The 22,249-nt window shown below is 39.5% G+C and overlaps 1 protein-coding gene across 1 annotated transcript in view; it reads right to left on the bottom strand.

Annotated features, from left to right (window-relative positions):
- Positions 1–20,313, bottom strand: part of LOC146624948 (rho guanine nucleotide exchange factor 4-like) — a 119,858-nt gene extending 99,545 nt beyond the window's left edge. Inside the window, exons 1-3 of the mRNA XM_085361861.1 lie at positions 20,279–20,313; positions 15,290–15,389; positions 13,951–14,085 (exon numbers count right to left, since the gene is read on the bottom strand). Coding sequence (XP_085217987.1) covers positions 13,951–14,085; positions 15,290–15,389; positions 20,279–20,313 — 270 coding nt within the window. The remainder of the gene's footprint in view (positions 1–13,950; positions 14,086–15,289; positions 15,390–20,278) is intronic.
- Between the last annotated feature and the right edge of the window lie 1,936 nt (positions 20,314–22,249).

The raw sequence follows: 22,249 nt of genomic DNA, 5'->3' as shown, positions 1-22,249 counted from the left end.
ACATGCAGACCTGAGAAAGGTGGCACATATAACAATCAGTACACACTGTGTGGCAGAAAATGCTATTAATGTTGAACAGCACCGTACAAATGTTGGCAATAAACGTAACAGCGCACAGAACTAATCTTCCCACCATCCACAAACATTCTGCTCCAGTCTCTAACTTTCAGTGCAAACTCAAAAAGAGGAAATGAGAGACATCACATGATTTTAACTTTGTGCAGATCCTCCACAGTGATGTACACCACCTGCAGAAACACATTCAGACGTCACTATAGTGGGGAATTGTAACCACAGGGAGACAGTAACAGCCATCTGTCATACAGCAGCATACGTACATCACAAACATTTCTAAGATCAGTGATGGCACACGATCTGAATAAAGGTTACTGTTGTGAAAACTGGAGCTTGGAAAGAAAAGTTTCTTGAAGACGTTTCACCTCTCATCTGAAAAGCTTCTTCACTTCCAACTCACAGCTGTTTGAACTCTACTGCAGGTTACTACACTTTCAACACCTGGGTCACTGAGCCACTATTGATCACATGACTCATCACACAAGCCAAGGTTTGAAAAAAGGTGTGGTCATTATAAGCAGAGGGTTCAGGTGAAGCCATGTCATGTGACCTATTGATGTGAGAGGATGTTGGCACGCCACCTCAGAACTGCGCTGTAGGTTCAGACAGTTTGTGTGTAAAGCTGCCTCCTGTCTTCACAGATGGTTATACAATCATTAATGATCTTATTGATCATGAAACTGACCTCACGACCAATGTTCCCTCTAATTTTTCACGTGTGTGAGCAAACTCACAGACTCCCTGAGCGGCCCCCTGGACCACTGTGAGCGACATCAGACGTGTGCACTGTGGTGACGACAGCATCGCATCCATCGAAGTTACATGGTTTATAAAAATAATCAAATTACAGCATTTACATTTCTGTTAGAATCCCTTTAATTAAGAGCTTTAGCCCACTTACAGTGACAATTACAAAAATATTTTTTAATGACCTGTGCACTATGTCAACGCTATTGGAAGTATGAATATTTGAACTATGGCAAAACATGAACGGCCAACCAAATCAAGCCTACTATAAACTCCAATTTTGAAACTTAACATTTTTATTATAAAGCTCTGACTTGTGTTATGATGAGCCTGTCCTACTGCGGTCTGGGAGACAGTCCTACTGTCCTGTAACTCTTTGTCTGTCAGTATATAATGATTATATGCATTTTTCTAATACTCAAACTGGTGACAGTATTTAATGATCAATATCCATAAATGAAAACTCAATAAATGACACTAGATGAGCAGAAAACTGATTAAGAGCTTAAATTTCACCTTATTTTTCCCGTCTGTCCTTCTCACGTCGTCCAGGTTGATGGCCTCGTCTGCTTGCAGCTTTGACTTTATGCGCATCAGCTGGTCCAAATGCTCCGCCTCAAGACGATTTCTGGATGCTGTTTTGAGACGATTCATTAAACTAAAGCCTCTTTGGCAATCTGCACTGAATGCTTGAAATATAGCACAAATATCCACAAGCTGCGAGATGTGTTTTAGCTCCTCACATTTTAGCGTTGCAGCCTCCATATCTGAGAATGTGCTGATTGACCCATGTTTAAGTTTGTGCCTCAGTATGTACTTGAAATCAGAATATTCACTGTTTATGACCTCCACTGAATGTGGAGGGTGGAGAATGGCCTCATACTTCTTTGCCAGCGTGGCAATGTCTGCTGCTCCATACTCAAACCTGATGTCTGAGGTCAATGCCTCAATGTCAAGTGCAGACCACTCCTATAATTCATCCTCTGGAAAATCCAAGTGATCACAAAGCTTACGAATAACACGAGTAATCTCACTGGTATTCCTGCCATCAGTAGATAAGGCCCTCATCGCCTCTATGACACGGTCACTCCACTTAACATCCTTTTCCTCTGTCAAGTATTGGGAACGCAACTTCTCAATCTTTGCTCTTGCCAAGCAGTGCCCTTCAGTCAGGTTGCATCTTTGAAAAGAAAGACACAGGTGTGCCAGCTCACCCAAAACATCTCCCAGAGCGGTGAGACTAACCTTGAAGTTTGAATCGGTTAGCTTTTTGTAACAGTAATTTGCCACTGGATCTCTGTTATCACTGGATTCTCTCTTGCAGTATTCTTCGAGCACAGTGTAGTTCCTCAGCATTCACAGCTCAGTGACGTGACAGCCATCGCACTTCACTCAGAGGCCTGAATGACAGTGCATCCTCATCAAGAACATTTCTAGGTCTTCCCGTTTTCCCCTCTTTACAGTGGATCTAGAGAAAGTGGAGTAAACTGTTCTAAGAAGAGTTCCCACATCACACATCAAAGGTACACCTTTCCACGCATCATCAATGCCCAAGTCCTCTCTATGGGCCACACAGTGTTGTTCAGTTAAGTGTGGTATTTTCCGCTTTAATAAAGCTGCAACTCTGTTGTGCTTTCCTCGCATTACTGAGGCACCATCGGAGGTCAGCATCACCATTCTCTGTAGGGCTGGGCGATAGAAACGATATACGATAGAAACTATATAAATTTGGCCAACAATAGAGATTTTGACTATACCGCTCTATCGCGATAGCGCATGTTGATGATGTCATCAAGCTGCACCTGTTTTGGTCGAAAGCATCGCAGTGGCTACAACCATTATCACTGCAAATTATGCTGACAGTCACAGCAAAGAGATGAAGCACCTTTGAAATATGGGGAAAGCCAAAAACTGCGCTTCCTCCACTTCCCTAACATTGATTCATTAATGTTGGATTCTCTCGCAGCTGCTCTGTTCCCATGTTGTCGCAGTATATTAATAACTAATCTCGTATTGTGGATGAATAACCTCAGTTGTTCTCCTGACTGAAGTTTGGCCCGTGTACAGCATCCTGCTATGTGATTGCATTTGTCCCTGACCACCAGAATCCCTCACGTTAACTTTTATCGAGTGGAAAAAAAGTTGGCGTTCATCCTCCTGCTTCACTGTGCTAATGTTATGCTAACATAGCTGTGTCGCTAGCAATCACGTAGCACAACATTATATACCAGCTAGCCCAACTTCAGTAACCCTGCAAACGCCACTGCTGTTTAGTTTTCTGTCTTCATTTATGTTGGAAGTGACAGCAGAGCTGTACGTTTGAATTAGTTTCAAATCTCTCTGTCAGAACATGGTAGGAAATGTTTAGGTGGAAACTAGCGAGCTAACTTCCTGTTAACTTCTAACTCCGTTACATTTAATAAATCTGTTTTCATGGATGTTAAACTTAATTGTTACACCTGGTAAAGCAGCAACGCTGATGATTTTATTAAAGATGAAAGAATTTAGACCGTTTTTAACTCTCAGTGTTTGTTTGACTTTGGGACCTGAAGCAGACGGAGTTTAGGACCCAGATTACTCCGTGAAGCTCCTCACTACGGCAGCCGTAATGCTCTGACATCCATCAAGCAGTGCAGCTTACCAACATTTTTAAACTTAAAACATTTTTAACAGATTTCTGCCCAAATCGGTTCGAGGTCAGTAAGCACAACCAGAATTCATACATAAGGCACACTCTCGATTTTTGAGAAAATTAAAGGATTTTAAGTTTGGAAAATACGTTATACAGAAGAACAGAATATATCGTGATATATATCGTTACCGCACATGCTTCAAATTATATCGCGATATGAATTTTAGGCCATATCGCCCAGCCCTAATTCTCTGCATGTCTAGTTCATGCCGTGCATGCGGTCAGCTGGATGATGCCACCAAACAGTTTTATGGTTGACGTTATTTTCCTCCCTGGATTTAATATACAGGACTAGCATTTTGTGCACTGTTACGTCTGTGCTCTCACCTATGATCAGGGTGTGCCGAGGTGCATTTTTAACTTCACACATTGTCTCATTCTGCACTACTTCATTGATTGAATTCACAAACTCAAAGGCATCATCTTTGCTTCGCCAGCTTTCTGGTACACTCACATACTTTGCCATGTGATGGTCAATTTGTTGAACCGACAGCAGAGAAGAATTCATTTTGAAGGCTGGTAGAATCTTGATGAGAACTTTAACTTCTTCGGGGTTGGATTTCTTTCTGAGTGACAGCTCGTTCCTCTTCTCTCGGTCTTTGGCGCTCTCTCCCAACAACGTACCGATCCCCATTCAAATCGTACATCTTCTCACAATTCCAGCTGCTTTCAAATGACTTTTCTGTTGAATGTGGCGCTTGAGGTATTCCAGCTTCCATTCTGTCCACACTTTTCCCTCCGAAAACTCACTTGCGATTTTAGCTTCGCAACATATTTTGCAGACCAGACCTTTCTCGCTCAAAAAAGAAAAAATCTCTCCCAGTTTCACAGTTTTTTCTCCTGTTTGCACATATTCTGACAGCCATTCCATCTTAAAAGAGTCGCATTTCTTTTTTACTTTGGCCACTGTGTGCCACTGCCCGTTCATTTTGCCATTATTTTAAAGGTTCAACATAAGCAGCACTCCACATCGGCCACACCCCTTTGTTAGCTAAACATGAGCAGCATTTAAGGACGCTGTCATAGCCTGTCAACCACGTTGATGAGCTGTGCATATACGAATGTGAATCGCATCATTGGCTGGAGCAGCCAGTCACCGCTCACTTACTGACTCACACTACAAAACAGAATCAGTTCAGTTCAGTTCAGTTCAGTTCATTTTTATTTCAAACATTTCAAACATGTGCCTTCACAATCATTACAAAATATCATTCCATTATTTGTTTGAAAAGGAGTAGGCTGAAGTATTTACTTATTTGTCCCTACCCCCTCAAGTTTTACCTCTCATTCATTTAATTTTTTTTTGTCTTAAATTAAACAAACAACATATGAAACATATAAACATATGAAGTAAAACAAAACATAACATACATAAATCAAAACAAGAAATTAGCAAGCCCCACCACAGTATAGTTTCTTTCATATGAAAAATACAGAATGTGTATATTTGCAGATACACAAGTTATGGAAAAACAACAAACCAAAACAAAACAAAAAAACAAAAAAACAACCAAAAAAGAACCGCAACACCATTACCAGCAACATTACCGTCCTGGGTTAACCCCGTTTTCTTCATTCTTATACTTATTTAAAATTAGGTTTTTATATTTTACTTTAAACTGTTTTATGTTTTGACTGTCTTTTATTTCTTCTGTTAGACTGTTCCATAATTTAACTCCTGCAATTGAGATTGACATAGTTCTTAAAGTTGTTCTAGCACTTTGTATTTTTAAATTCCATTTCCCTCTTAAGTTATACCCACCTTCTCTTTCTATGAACAATTTACAGATTTCTTTGGGAAGCAATTTATTTCTGACTTTATACATTATTTGCGCTGTTTTAAGCTTCACCAAGTCTTGGAATTTAATAGCTTGCATTTTGACAAAGAGTGCATTTGTATGGTCCCTGTACCCTACATTATTTATTAATCTAATGGCCCTTTTCTGTATTATAGTTATTGTTTGTGTGTTACTTTTGTATGTGTTTCCCCAGACCTCTACACAGTAGCTCATATATGGCAGTAGTAAAGCACAGTATAAAATGTGCAGTGCTTTCTGATCCAACATATGCTTTGCTTTTCCCAGGACGGCAATGCCCCGTGCCAATTTCCCCCGAACATAAGTAATGTGTGGCTTCCAACAGAGCTTGTGGTCAATGATCACCCCAAGAAATTTTATTTCATTTACTCTTTCTAAATATACATTGTCAACACATATTTCTACTTCGATGTTTTTCTTTTGGTTTCCAAACAACATAAATTTGGTTTTATCTAGATTCAATGATAATTTATTTATATCAAACCACTTCTTTAATATCGTTAATTCCTGTGTGATCATTTCCAAAACCTGTGGCAATTCCCCACCTGCACACAGTATATTTGTGTCATCTGCAAATATTACAAACTTTAAAATCTCCGATACTCTGCAGATATCATTTAAGTACATAATAAACATTTTTGGACCCAGTACTGAACCTTGAGGTACTCCACAAGCTATATCCATCAAATTAGATTTATATTCATTTATTTGTACATATTGTTGCCTATTCCCTACATAGCTTTTTAACCATTCCAAAACCACTCCCCTAAACCCGTACTTTTCCAGTTTTTTTAATAGAATTTCATGATTAACAGTATCAAACGCCTTCTTTAGATCTAAGAAAACTCCGAGCGCATACCTCTTATTATCCATACATTCCGTTATCTTTTCCATTAAATCTATCAGTGCCAAAGCTGTTGATCTGTTGTTTCTGAACCCATACTGACTATCTGTCATTAATTCATATTTTTCCACAAAACTGTCAAATCTTTTTATGAAGAGTTTTTCCAGTATCTTAGAGAACTGGGAGAGTATTGACACTGGTCTATAGTTTGTAAAATGATGTCTTTCACCGGTTTTGTAAATGGGAATAACTTTAGCAACTTTCATTTTTTGTGGAAAAACTCCTTTTTGAAACGACAAGTTGAATATATATTTTAATGGTTTTACGATACCATCAATAACTGTCTTTACCGTTACCATATCAATATCATTCCAGTCTGTACTGGTTTTGTTCTTAAGTCCTCTAACCATGTCATAAATCTCTTTCTCTTCCACTGCTCTTAAAAACATTGAGCTACTATTCCTTTCAATATTTTCACCAGTGTCCCTTTCTATTCCATCAACCTTTATTTCTTCTGCCAGTTTTGGCCCTATGTTTACGAAGAATTCATTAAAGCCATTTACTATCTCTTCCATGTTATTAATACTTCTTGTCCCTTCTATAAAGTACCCAGGGTAATCATTATTCCTTGATTCATTTTTGATTATTCTGTTTAATACATTCCATATATCTCTTGTGTTATCTTTATTGTGTTCTAACCTTTTAATGTAATACTCTCTTTTACAGGATCTCATTATATTAGTTAATTTATTTTTGTAAGTTTTATACTTCATTTCAGTTTCTATTGTTCTCTTTTTTATGAATTCTCGATATAAGGTATTCTTTTTTTTGCTGGCATTTTGTAGTCCTTTTGTCATCCATGGTCTTCCTGCATAGTTGTGTTTCCTATTGATTTCAATTACTGGGCAGTTTTTATCAAGTAATGTGTTAAATGTTCTTAAAAATCCTTCGTAAGCTTTATTAACTTCTGTTTGTTCATATACAATATTCCAATCTTGCTTTAAAAGTTCATTTCTAAGACAATTTAAGGTCTTCTCTGTTCTTATTCTTTTGTAAATAATCTTATGTCCATCGTTGTTCACTTTATAATGGCAATTATACGATGCAAAGACTGGTAAATGGTCACTTATATCATTGATTAACAGCCCACTTTTTATCTTTCCTTCTATTATATTTGTAAATATATTATCTAATAGAGTTGCACAATGAGATGTTATTCTGGTCGGTCTTGTTATCAGTGCACTGTAAAAACTGTGACTAGAGGTTACTTAAAAAAGTTATGGCAACAAAGTGACACTTGAAATAATTAAGTAGATTTTAATTTCAAAAGATTTATGTAAAATGTAGAGAAAATGTTAATTAAATTCAAATAGAAAACAAAAGTAGATATTAATAGAATTAAACTGTAAATATGTGTTGGATTTAGGGTCAAAATCTCAAACTGAAGGTTGAAATTGCCCAACTTTACCAAAAAAAATAATTGATATGAAATAAGTCTCTGAGAAAAATTACTTTGAATTTACTAACTATCTGGCAAAGGTTTAGTAAAAACTTCCTAAAATATCCATTACAAAGAAATGAAATCTTCTTGTTTTTTCAGTAAAACTCAAATTGGATTCAATAATTTTCCAAATAAACCTTAAAAATAATGACTGAATAATAAGAGAAAATGAAATGAATTTTACTTATTTTCTGAGTAAAATGAATCAATTTCACAAAGAAAACATCAAAACAGTAATTTGTTTTATTGTGGAAAATAAAACACAGTAATTTATAATATAACATTTTTCTGCTCGTATACACTGAATTCTCATCAACAATCTCCTGATCTCCTAAATACATTCCTCTGCTGTAAATTTGTTTTAGTGTCATAAACAGTTTATCACACAGCTTTGTGTACAGAGCAACAGCAACATAAACTGCATGAATGTAAACCAGTTTTGTAAAAAAGAAATTAATCTTTAGACTGTAATATCAACATGAACCTGAAATTTGAATATCTTTTACCGTTTCCTTTATCTCTGTTACTTATTTATGATTGACAAACAAAAACTTTAGTTTGTCAATCTTTTGTTAAATTGAATCACTCAATATAACTGTAGAACAAAGGTTTTTCACTCATGTACATGGAATATCAATAATGTAAATCAACCTTTTATCCCAATTTGGATGTTTAACCTGAGAAAATCTAAGACACATGTAAGAGGAAGTAACATTTCTACAGCTACAGGACTGCACTTCTGTTAAATTTTAAAGTTGTTTTAAACCAATGTTTTATAGTAACATACACTATAAACAAAGAAAAGCTTCACTAGTGATTCCTCCAATTTGCTGCCTTTCAAACAGAATATTCCTAAGAAACTTGTAGGTAATAAAAAACAAAATTAAAATGAAGAGCACAAATACAGCCTGACACATTGCAGGTCATTTGGGTAAGATATGAATAAGATGAAATTAACTTAAAAACTGAAAAGATAGCTGCATCTAACAAAGACAAACCAAAGGTTTTCAGTGAGCTTACTTCCCTTTCATTCTTTCAGAGTCCTCGTTTAAGCCAATAACTTGTTCTTGAGGCTGTTCACTTTTGGTGAGAGCTTAGCACAATCCAGTTCAAGGAAAAGTTTCTGGAATACTTCCAAGGTGTATTTTAGCTCTTTGGGATAGGCAAGATCGACTGCATATGTCAATCCAACCAGCATTGCGCATGCTCTTGGAAAATTGCCCAGAGCAGGCATAACTCTCACACCCTCCAGCACAATGCCAATGTCATCCTCCTCAGATCCAACAGCCTTGATTTTGTAGATTTTCATCCTCTGTTCAGAAAGATCTTGTGACACACCATCCTCATCAGCATCCTGAAACAACAAACACATGGGTTTTCTGACTGTAGTTGCACACATGAAATATTTCCTGGACACATCCTGTAGCTGAATGACAAATAAAACATGATAATGCCTCAAATTATTTGAAACTTGACAAACACATATGAATAACAAAAACAGAATAATGTTTCTACTTCAACACTTACACTGTACTCTTTGATCAGTTGATCAATGGACTCCCCAAGGTACACCATCAAGCACTGAATAACCAGATTTCTGGTTATGTTATTGCTAGGATTGCTTGGTGACTGAAAATGAGCAAGAATTCCAAAAATTACCATCAGATAAGTGACCATTTATTAAGACAAAACTGTGAGAATTGGCAGTATTAAAAAAACCTGTTAAATATCAAATTATCATCACATGGAGCATTATGTGCGATAATTAACTGATGTTAATGCACATGCCTGGGTGCTGACAGTCAACACAAAGGTATTGTCAACATGCTTGACAGGTTCAATCTTTAAATGTGTCGTTTTAGTAAATTACATTAATTTAGTCATTTAGTTTTTTTTATCTAATTTAGTTTATGTTCGTCAGAAAGGGTTTTTCCTTCTTGGGACAAAACAAAAACCCAGCAATACCTGTACTTGTGTTTTTTTGTTTGTTTTTTGTTTGTTTTTTTTACTAAGAATAGACATGTATTTAAAATACAATTAAAACATGAAACCCATAATTGTGTTGTTAATTATATCAGTGACGTCCTGGCGTCCTCTTGCACTGACAAAAACATGCAAACAAATTAGTGGAGCTGTGCACCATGCAAATGAAATTTGACAAAAAAATTCTTTAAATAAAATTCCAAGCTGAAATGTCTGTGGAAAATACCTTGGCTATGATAGCCTGCAACTTCAATCCCATGCTGATCAGGTGAATTTAAGTTGAGGGATCTTCCATTACCTGAAAGGAAAGCAACATTATCATTTTTGATGTTTAGTCAGCTGTGTAAAAACCAAGGAGGAACCCACCCGGGGGATTAATAAAGTTTTATTTTATCTAATCTAATCTAATAACTTTAATCTCAGCCAAACCGATTTACTCACGAACAAATAAAACACTGAAAAAAACCAAACAATAACATTTTTAGGTTGTCTAAGTGACTTATACATTACGTTTAAACTGAGTAGCGAAACCCCGCGGTGATCTGAAAATGATGTGCCGGGAGTTGTGCCGTTCTCAGCGGCTTCAGTGACCCTCGAGCTCCCGGCTTGCTATCGAGCTGGTGGGTAGCAGATGCTCCGAAAACGTCGAAGCACTTTTGCAAACATGCGATATCTTGATAAACCGAGCAGATATTTGATGTTTACACAGCTACTTTCGCGCCTGAAAATATGTTAAAAGTTTATTTTGTGACCCAGAAAGATTACTAAGAGTAATTTTAAAACTTAGTAGCGGCCGCCATTATTGGAAACTGGAGTTCGAAAAACTGACTGTGGCTGACAAAATCACTCACAACTGACCGCAAAACCTTTTCATGAACTTTTAAACGTGGATGAAAGATGTTAAAACTCATCGGAATATACCGTTGATATTTTTTAATTACGGTAAAACATGTGGTTAGTTAAAGCTGTTCAGTAACACAGTCGTGAAGGCTTGGAAAGTGACCTTGTGCTAGCAGTCCACTAACTGCCATTTGTGTAAAAATACGATACTATCATTACAGTGATGATTATTAATAAAATTTCGACGTATCATACTGTTTAAAACCTTTACTCAAAACCGATATACGTTATTGTTTAAACCGTGTCTTATATTTGAACAAATTAAGAAGTCTTACCTCTGACAAAATGGAGACGTCCACTCATGAAGCGCGTGTGTCCTGCACGTGGCACAAAGGATTATGGGCGGAAGTGTACAATGATTAAAATGAAAATGCTTTCATCAGTTAAATCTATTAGATTTCTTAAATTTTTTTAGTACTCAAACATTTTTTTTAAATCTACTCAACAAACCATTGCTGAATTTACCCCAAACAAAACTGTGTAAATTTAAATAACTGAACATCTCAAAATTGTTGAATTTTGCTTAGATTTGATTAAAACTACTCATACACGTTTTTACTGAGTAATAATTACTATTACTCTCCTATTAGATTCTAATTAACCCCAATCACAGTTTTTACAGTGTGGAAATAAACCTATGCTGTACATGGAATCAATAAATTCTTCTGTACTCTTATTATGATTTGGATTCAATAAGTCAATATTAAAGTCCCCACAAATAAACATTCTTTTCTGATTTATATTTGTAAATAAGTCCTCCATATTATCCTTAAATATCTCAATCTTAGATCCTGGTGTTCTATATATACAACTGACAATTAGGTTTTTCCTTTTTTCTATACTTATTTCCACTGATAAACATTCCATCACTCCATCAATAACAGTTGTCATTCTTCCCATTCTTTTGTACTTTAGGTTTTTATCAATGTAAAGTGCCACCCCACCTCCTTTCTTGTTGATCCTGTCTACATGAAGGAATTCATATCCATTTATTTTAAAGTCTTCTTCTTTTCCAGGAGTTATCCAGGTCTCCGATATGGCTATCACATTGAATGGCTGTTCAAACTGTGTTATGTAGTCTTTGATGGATTGAAAGTTTGCATATAAGCTTCGACTATTAAAGTGAACCATTGTTATACCCTGTTCTACCTTGAATTCCTTTTTAAGTTGCTCATTTGTATAATAATTGCATTCATTTGTCTTATTGTTAAAGAAATTACAATCAGGATCTATGTTGCTGTCATACATCAATGTCTTATTTTCAATATCTATATGAGTTGTTAGTTGAAAATTGTCAGACATCTGCGTTGGTTGTGCACTTGGACGGTCCCATCATATTTAGCACTGCTTTGCATTTATCAGTTATATTTTTCTAGTTCAGTCATCTCTTTGATGACTAGAACCTTAGCCTGCTCTGGTGTTCCATTTAACTTAATGAATATTTTACAGTCTGACGTCCAAGTTGACTGTATTTTCTTCTGTTTTCTTAATATTCTTGCTTGTCTTGCAATGTCTGCATTTTTCTTGATTAGGTGTTCATTTAAATAAACATTTGTACCTTTTAGCTTTCTTCCTTGCTTGAGCAGTTCTTTTTTCTGTTTTCTATTAACAAAACGAATGATAATGGCAGGTATTTGATTTTTTCTCGGAAGAGGATGGCATCCCTCAATATTTTTACTGTCCATTTCTATACCTTTGCTTTTAAAGAAGGCCATTACCTGCTCTTCCAAAGAGCGTAGCTCTTGCTCGGGTGGCTCCCCTCTCTCTGCTGCTGCTACCCGTGCGTATGTCTGATGCTTGGTTTCCAGTCCTGTCACTATCACATCATTTACTCTTGAATATTGTTCCAGATCTGACACCCGTCCTTCCAGCATAGCAATCTTCTTGTCCTTTTCCTCGCTCTGCCTTCTTAGTTCTTTAATATCATCCATTAAATTGAGTATCAGTTTTTGTTGTTTGGAAATTGTTGTTATTTCTTCAGACATAAAGTTTAGGGATTTCTTTATGTCCTCCAGTTCCTCCTCATTAACGTTGCTCCTCTTAGGCGGCATCTTAACGCTCCTGGGCCTGGTGGAGCAGGAGGATCCTGGGCCTAGTGGCTGCTGGAAGAGCCTGGGCCTGGTGGCTGCTGGAGGATCCTGGGCCTAGTGGAGCAGGAGGATCCTGGGCCTAGTGGCTGCTGGAAGAGCCTGGGCCTGGTGGCTGCTGGAGGATCCTGGGCCTGGTGGAGCAGGAGGATCCTGGGCCTAGTGGCTGCTGGAAGAGCCTGGGCCTGGTGGCTGCTGGAGGATCCTGGGCCTGGTGGAGCAGGAGGATCCTGGGCCTAGTGGCTGCTGGAAGAGCCTGGGCCTGGTGGCTGCTGGAGGATCCTGGGCCTGGTGGAGCAGGAGGATCCTGGGCCTAGTGGCTGCTGGAAGAGCCTGGGCCTGGTGGCTGCTGGAGGATCCTGGGCCTGGTGGAGCAGGAGGATCCTGGGCCTAGTGGCTGCTGGAAGAGCCTGGGCCTGGTGGCTGCTGGAAGAGCCTGGGCCTGGTGGCTGCTGCAGGATCCTGGGCCTGGTGGCTGCTGGAGGATCCTGGGCCTGGTGGCTGCTGGAAGAGCCTGGGCCTGGTGGCTGCTGGAGGATCCTGGGCCTGGTGGAGCAGGAGGATCCTGGGCCTAGTGGCTGCTGGAAGAGCCTGGGCCTGGTGGCTGCTGGAAGAGCCTGGGCCTGGTGGCTGCTGCAGGATCCTGGGCCTGGTGGAGCAGGAGGATCCTGGGCCTGGTGGAGCAGGAGGATCCTGGGCCTAGTGGCTGCTGGAAGAGCCTGGGCCTGGTGGCTGCTGGAAGAGCCTGGGCCTGGTGGCTGCTGGAGGATCCTGGGCCTGGTGGCTGCTGGAAGAGCCTTGCACAATAACTGCGACTGATGGGAAGTCACTCAACGATCCATACAGTGCCTCCACTCTTTCTGTGGAGTTTAATGTTACTGCTTCCTAGCTCATCCGCAGGGTACAAGCACAGTAGTGATGGTGAGATGAAGCCTCATGATGAACTGAAGCTTTCCATCCAATCAACTGCTAACGTATTTATTTTCATTTCAATTCAGGTTAGATTTTTTATTTTTGTGCGCTACAGAGATTTTCTGTGCGCAGAGACCGTGCCAGCAGTGCACAATTGCGCACGCGCGCAGCTTAGAGGGAACATTGCTCACGACCCAGTGGTGCCAGTTTAGCTCATTATGCAAACGTAGATGTTTATAAGGCTGGAAACCAGCAGTCAGCTGAGACTGAAGACGTCACTTAGATGAGTGCTGAAAACTCCTCGTCCACAAGAACAGAACCAACTTTTGGGGGAAAACAAACCTGTCTTTGGTGATAGAGCATTTAGGCAATGAAGAATGGTTTACACTCACCTTATCATGGCAGGGATCTGGATAGTCACAGATGTCCTCTGGAAAGGCAGACCGTATCAACATCTTCACCTCTTTAGGGTAGACGTAGGTAGGCTGACACTGATCCCCCTCCTTCACGCCAACCTTGTTAAAAAACTAGGACGGGGGTGACAGGAGTTATATGATAAAGATGATAGAATAATACAATGTATTTCATGACAGGGACCACCTGTAAACACAGAAGACCAGTTTGTGAGCAGTTACCACTCATCACCCAGTCTCAGTCTCAGTTTCCTTGTCCTGAATTGAATCGTGATGAAATGAAGTCCACACTTTGTCCTCTGCAGAAGACTCCTTCAGCTTCTTCTAATGGTTATATATCCTGCCTGGCTTTGGAATATCTGAGGACTCAGTGTGAGTATTAGTCTGTCATGACTGAAACATCTCTACATGAATGTCTGCAGGAGATTTTCTGATGGCACAAAGCTTTGGGGAGTGCTGTAACCACTGGGAGAAAACCTTGCTTATTGTCATTAATGAGCTGAACAAAACAGTACAGACACAAACATGTGCCATGGCTCCCCGGTGTCACCCATCGTAGCCAACCTTTACCTGGAAAGTACAGCACCAAGCCACTGGCACAGATAGGTGGATGTAGAGTAGTAGAAGCCTTCACTGTTCACATCAGCTCAGTAGATAGAAACAGAAAGTTCACCAGGGCAGACTCAAACAATAAAAGTTTGCTTTGCACAGTGAGGAGAAAGTCCTCAACATTGGAGTTTACTGGAAGCTATGCCTGCAGGTAAAGATTATTTTGGTAACTGACTAATCCACCAATTGTTCTTTGAATGTTTCAGTGACTCTTATCTCCGCCTCCTGTGGGCACACCTGTTCTAGGCTCCAGGACCTCACCTGCTCAAGACTGTGAAGACCAGCCTGTTGTCTGGTTAAAATAATGACCCAGGAGACATTTGAATTTGAAAGCAATCAATTGTATTTCTAACATTACTCAATATGTCCGTCAGACTAAAAATGAATTCTAATAATAATAACATAGAAGCTGTACATCTGCATCTAAAGGTCAAAGGTCACTCTTTGAAGAATGTAAATGTTTCCATTGTAGACAGACATGGCTTTTTTTACTCCTCTTTCTGTCTTCTCTGTGTCCACTGTGGACAACCATGCTTGAACAGAAGGGGTTCAGTCAACTCTCTGCAATGCTGAGATCGATTCCCAGGCCCCTCTTCTTATGTGCATATATGGGATCCCCGTCAAACACTAGCATATACTGTGCTGTTGTTCTGTGGTAAGAGAACGCAGTACTGTAAAGACATCTACGTGTTGCTACTAAAGTACACACCAGTTTCCTCTGCAGAAGACGGAAGACCTTCTTGCGACGGGCGTGGTCATTCCTGAGGCGTGTGGCAGCATGTAGCAAAGATGCTAACCACCCGGGAAGCCTGCAGAAGTGGCCATAATAGATATAAGTGTAGGTATAACTCTTTCCTGTACCTTATCCCTGCAGCTACCACCCTCTAACGTAAGTAGATAAGTACCAGACCATATACCACCCAGCTTTGCTCACTCCACAGTCCCAGCATATTCTTACAATATCCTCTGGGCTGCTTTGCAATAAAGACTTTGACCCTGTCTCTGTGTTCTGACTTAGAGCGCAGCTGATAAACCTAAAAACATGTTTCTATGCAGTTTAAACGCCTACTTCTGAACAGCCATCAAGTACTTATTTATCTGTGCATCAGCATTGGCAGGGTGGATGGAGTGTTACAGTTACAGTTTGGTAAATGCTGCTTTAAGTTACGTTGTTCCACATGGACACTAAGACTCACACTGTGGTGCAGGATATTCCTCACTTAATTTAACTATTACACTTATCTGCATTTATATAAAGCAGTATACTTGCACAGTGACTAATGGTAGTCTTAAGGTTTAACTAGAAATCCTACATTTAGAATAATGTCATCATTATTGATGCTGAGTTTAGAAACGCAACCAACTGTCACAACTTGCAGATCGTCTGGACTGTTTATGTGAGGACCCAAATCCACACCAGGAAAACAGGAAAAATAAACGAAAGACGTCCCGTTTATTAAGGCAGACACACCAAACGGGGAAAAATGCATAAATAAACTAAACAGAGGAACGGCTGAACTGGAAGAACTAAGGACATAAAGTAAAAGCCTGGAACACTAGAAAAACCTCGGAAACACCAGCGGGAAAAAGAAGAGACACGGAGGAACCATGGACACGATGACAAAGGTCACGGAAAACTCACACAGTGGCTGTGTCCCAATTCAGGGTCTGCACGCTTGAAGTACGCATTTCAAGTGCGGTTACGTCACCGCCACGCGACGACGGCTGTCCCAATTCGAAGTGTACTTCAAACGCATACTCCAAATGCGCCGTCGAGTTCCCCAAATATCAAGCGTGGTCCGGTGCACGCTTCGTGGTCCCATATATCCCACAGTTCATAGTGCGGCGGTGGGTGTGGATAATTTTGCTGCAAAATACGGCAGAAGGGAGCGGCAGAAGAGTGAACTGTGAAAAGTAAGTACTGAATATGACGTCACTTATTTATGTGCGAATGTTTAATAACGAAGAAAATTAAAACATTACTGTTGGCCACATGTTGGCAGAGTTGTGCAACATTAGTGATGTTTGTACTTTCAGTGTTTACTTGGTTTTAAAGCCTCTACATATATATATAGTCGACCTTAATCGTACAGAGACTCTGATGATTTATGGATAATTAAAGTCAGTCATATATCCACAAACACAACAAGCTGAAAGTCAGTGATGCTGCTCGGTTTGCAGTCCTGAACATCACGGCACAAGCAGGATTCACTGCACTGTTAATGTGAGCTGTGTTATATTGCTGCCTCTGTTCGGTGGTGTCGAGCCAAACGGACTTTAACGTGTGTTTGAACGAGCTGACGGTTCACTCGTTAAGCTGAAAGAAAGATGCTTTAATCACAGCAGTCACACATGTGTCCACTGCACCATCTGGAACTCTTCTTGTTTAGCACTCGTAATAACACAAACACTAAATCCTGCTTCTCTGGTGCTGTTGTGTAGCAGTGTGTACACCTGAGACTGTCACCTGTCTGTCTGTCCTGCACTCTCTCTCTGTTTCTTTCTCTCTGATTGTGGAATAAAAGTATGAACATGTGTTTATAAGTTACACTTGTGTTTGAATCCTGCAGCTTATCACACATTTGATTTCCATGTGTGACGACTGCAAGTGTCCAGAGTGAGGACAGACTGAGGGACCCACTGCTGCACATCATCTGTGAGGCTTTGCAGCCCTGATGATCCACCAGGACAAACTCAGCAGTGTGTGAGGAAGAGGAGGAGGAAGAGCCAGCAGCAGCTGACAGATGGAGAGAATAGACAGACTGTTCCCTGTTTGTGAAGGACTGCTAGGAAAGTTTAACATAACTGTCTGTGCTGAATCAGTCTTATTAGGTAATGTTCACATAATGTGATCATCCCAGTGTTTCCAGTGTGGGAGAAAGTACTCAGAGTACTCAGGGCCTTCAAGTTACACACTATGAAAGGCAGCAACAAGTTTAATGTTCAGAAACCTAAAGTCTGTATCAGCAGCAGAATGGAGCTAAAATAAATGTTGGTTTCAGTTCTATGAAGCTTTGAGTATTTTGGATCAGTAGCTGCTGTGTTTGTTGCATCATATTGCTGTAACTGTTTATATGCTTTATATATTCTGAGCTAAGTTGATCTATAGTGTTACATCATATTCTATAAGGATGTTATGTGTTTGTAGACTTTCTGCCCAGTTTGACCCATTTAGCAGACGTCAGCCTGTTTAAGGCTCTGATATCTATTCTGTGTGACTTACAGCAGTTATGACATGGTCTGATTTTCTCACCCAATAAAGGAATATTTCATATATCAGTCTACTCTTCATTCTATCAGACACAGTTATCACAGCTCCTACATTTGCTTTTTACACATGTATGTAAGCATTGAGCCAAATTTAGTAATGCCAACATATTAAATGAACAATATTTGTCTCTTATATATAATACATCTATATATGCACTGTCAAAGATACTCGTCCTTGACTGAAGATTTAAGGTGATAGGAAATATAAATAACTGCAACTTGAATCTTTGACCCAGAATTCAAGCTCACTGCTGTAATATATCCTGTAATATATCTCATAATAATCTGACAATAATATAATATTGGCTATATTATATTTACATTACCACAGTGAGATGACTTTAGTCTCATGAACAACATCAGCTAATTGTTATTTACTAGCTAATCTTAAATGACTGTTCAGCACAGAAATGAAGCCCAACAATCATGTTTACAGTCCCGTGGTCTCAGCCTCAGATACTCAACTAATCACAGTGATGTCATGACAAAAATGAAAGACAAACAAAACATTTTCTCCTTCATTTCTGTCACACAAAGCTGTATGTAACGTTTCTCGCGGTTAGTATCATGGTTGCTAGGCAACCTGAACAGCGTGACGGAGGCCAGACCGTCCCATTTCACACGCCTCTCACTTCCGCACTTCTCGTACTTATAGTACGAACCGTGCGTACTGCGCGTACTTCAAGCGTGCAGACCCTGAATTGGGACACAGCCAGTATATACAGACAGGAGGTGATGAGGGAAGTGGACACAGCTGAGACAAATTAGGGGCGATGAGGCAGAGGGGAACAAAACAGAACACACTGAACACGGGACGCAAGACTGTCAAAGTAAAACAGGAAGCACAGAGACGCGGGCCTAAGACTCACACACCTGACATAACATTAGGGATAAAACAGGGAGGCAACGAGACGACAAGAAACACCAGGAGAGCAACACGGGAGGGAGAGAGAGGGAATCCAAACATGGAGACGAGACAGACGGAGGGGCGAGCGACACACACGGGCGACACGGAGTCAGGCAAACACACAAGACGAAGCTCAGGGAAACGCACAACACTAAACAGAGTTTACACAGGAACCAAATCATCCCCGTACACAGAGAATAACACAGCTCAGGACTTCACAATAAGCAGTGCTCTTCAATACTAAACAAATGATTTCTTAAAAAGAAACACACTTATTATTATTATAGGAAGCAGTTTGTTACAATATTACTAGTTATTTCTTAACATTACATGCACTGTCCCTTCATTTGTAACTCACAATGTAAACCTCAGAATATCGTCCCACACTGACTCAGGCTCCTACTGACACTCAGCTGATGTTCAATAACACAAAGCCATGAGCAAGTAGAATCTACAGTAGAGTCTACAGTAGAGTTTATAGTAGAGTCTACAGTAGAATCTACAGTAGAGTTTATAGTAGAGTCTACAGTAGAATCTACAGTAGAGTCTACAGTAGAGTTTATAGTAGAGTCTACAGTAGAATCTACAGTAGAGTCTACAGTAGAGTCTACTGTAGAGTCTATAGTAGACTCTACAGTAGACTCTACTATAAACTCTACTGTAGAGTCTACAGTAGAGTTTATAGTAGAGTCTACAGTAGAATCTACAGTAGAGTCTACAGTAGAGTCTACAGTAGAGTTTATAGTAGAGTCTGTAGATTCTACTGTAGACTCTACTATAAACTCTACTGTAGACTCTACTGTAGACTCTACTATAAACTCTACTGTAGACTCTACTGTAGATTCTACTGTAGATTCTACTGTAGACTCTACTATAAACTACTGTAGACTCTACTGTAGACTCTACAGTAGAATCTACAGTAGAGTCTACAGTAGAGTTTATAGTAGAGTCTACAGTAGAATCTACAGTAGAGTCTACAGTAGAGTCTACAGTAGAATTACAGTGGAAACAGGTTTTTGTTCAGTTCTTCGTTTCATCTGATTCCACATGAATTATTAAGGTTCGTTTAGATCATGCTCTGAAACAACTGTCCAAAGAAGAATCAGGAAGTGTTTCATAACAGGGACCGAATGGCAGGAATGAAGCGATATACATAATGAACTCTGCAGTGAACAAGAGCAACAGTGACTAAAGGAGAATCAGCACAGGTGAAGGGAAGTGGGCGGGCCCCGAGGTAAACTTTCCTCTACATCCAGGCGAAAGCCAGAGTGAAGTACACTGCTGACTGACACGTGCCCTCGTACCAAATACCACAGCTCTGCTAGAGGACTCATTAAAGGGTCACTTTAGAAGAACTGGAGCTGACAGCAGGCGCACATTAATGATTTAGCCGAAAAATGACTAAAACAATCAGGCTTTATGTATGTTTTCACCCCCGTGGGGATATTCTGTCATTCTGTCACAGCTTTTGGACGACTCGACGCTGGATTCTAAACTGAAAGCTGGGAAACTTGAACTTACCCGAGTGAATGGCAGAGATCAATATACACATTCATGATGATGGACAACAGCAATGTCTGTGGACGAGAACGCCAACAGCATATTAGGGTTATTATAGTTAAACTAAAACTAGGTGTGAAAAGCACTCTGCTGAATGTGAATACAAACAGCACCTATAACTAATACGAACCCCAACAACAGTATAAAGCTAGCTGGACCGGTACATTTGGTAAGTGGGGCTTTTCTACATGATCAATGCACTGATGCACGCACACATAAAGAATATCAGCTGTTATCTGTTCTAACACTGTTATTTCATTACTATGGGTTTTTTTTAATCCACGGAACTGCAATAAAATGTTTCAGTAACTCTGGATAATTGAAACATTTTAACGCCTTGTGTTTTTATTGCTATTTTGTAACAAAGGATATTTTTATACCATAAAACATTTTGTATTTACATTTCAATTCTAGAAGGAGGGACATGAGCTCATCATGTCTCACGTTCCTGACCACACAGCTACTATTACAACTTATTATTATAAACAGTTCTTTGCTCTGTGTCAAAGTCGAAATGCGCTCATAGTAAAGCAGAACCTTTTGGATGCGGTTTCCGTTGAACAGAACCAAATTAATGTGGATTATAGATGAAACTTTCAGTCCACATCGCCTTTGTTCAACGAGTCCGAGCTAGCAGCAGGTAGCTAGCTAAGCTGTCATCCATTAGCCTCGCTCAGCCTGCTAACTAGAGTTTGACTGCAGGTGATGAATGTGACATTTTACTGCTAATGTTTGTTAGCCTGCTAACAGTTCGCTTGGTGAGGACTCGCGCGCTCCTACCTGTCACCTCTGAAGAACACCCTCTCCTGAACAGTGCGCGTGCACTCTCCGGACTTTTGGGGGCGCGGTTTAACCCTGAGTGACGATGACGGTGGCAGCACTGAGCAGGCTGACCGACTGATGACATGGTTACGGTTCAGTAGAAAACCATCACCCAGCGGTTCCTGTCAGCTCCTCCACCTACGACCTGCACACTGTAGTCATCATCACACCTGTGTGTGTGTGTGTGTGTGTGTGTACACACACATACATACATATATATATTTAAAAGGGACAGTGCAGTTTAACATAGTCCAAGTACAAACATGAAAGTAACGCACGTACGTTTATAGCTATTGCTAATTGTCAATAACTGTGCCTTGTTGGGCTTACAATCAAAATAGATACATTTTACAATAAAACCAAATTACATCATAAATGCAATTACATTAATTAATAGACAATTAAAATTAAATTAAAATCCTTAGTTGAAATGACTACATTTCCCTTTAACCACACTTTAAGCTTCAATGTAAAGGATCTGATGTCTGTAATCAATTCGATTTTGGTTGGAAGTGTTCCACAGATGGCAAGCTGACTGACCGAATGCAGATCTGCGATATGACATCTTGCAGTTGCTGTTCACCTTACTCCTGGTAATACGATTACTATCTGGTCTCTGGATGTTTCTATTGAGACACTCTGGGGCCATCCTATTTATACATTTAAGAAAACACAAATGATTAAAACTCTTAAAACTAAGTAGTAGCAATATTTCTTTAAAATGTGACAATGATGCCACTGAACAGATTTTTTATCCATTATTTTTAAAGATATAAGGACACCACAGGCTGACTGGTGCTGCTTGGGTCCAAACTGTCATACAATATGAAAAATGAGAGAATATCATAGAACGCATAAACATCTGAGCTGCTGAAGTGGGTATAAAGTGCCAAATTAACTTAAAACAACTCAGATCAGCCTTGACCGTCTTAGCAATCTTTTTTACATGCTTGTCAAATTTAAGATCTGAATCTAAAATGATTCTAAAAACGTAGATCTCATATATAGATATATCTATATATGAGATAGATCTATCTATCAAAAAATCCGGTCTGTTTCTTCCAGTCTTCCCACAATGCTCTTCTTCTTCTCCATCAAACTTTTCAACAG

The sequence above is a fragment of the Diplotaxodon limnothrissa genome, linkage group LG9 (assembly GCF_057381915.1).
Source record: "Diplotaxodon limnothrissa isolate DT_005_m linkage group LG9, D_limnothrissa_male_GT1.1, whole genome shotgun sequence".
NCBI lineage: Eukaryota > Metazoa > Chordata > Actinopteri > Cichliformes > Cichlidae > Diplotaxodon > Diplotaxodon limnothrissa.
Note: the sequence above shows the minus strand (reverse complement) of the source record. Positions and strands in the feature narration are given on the sequence as shown.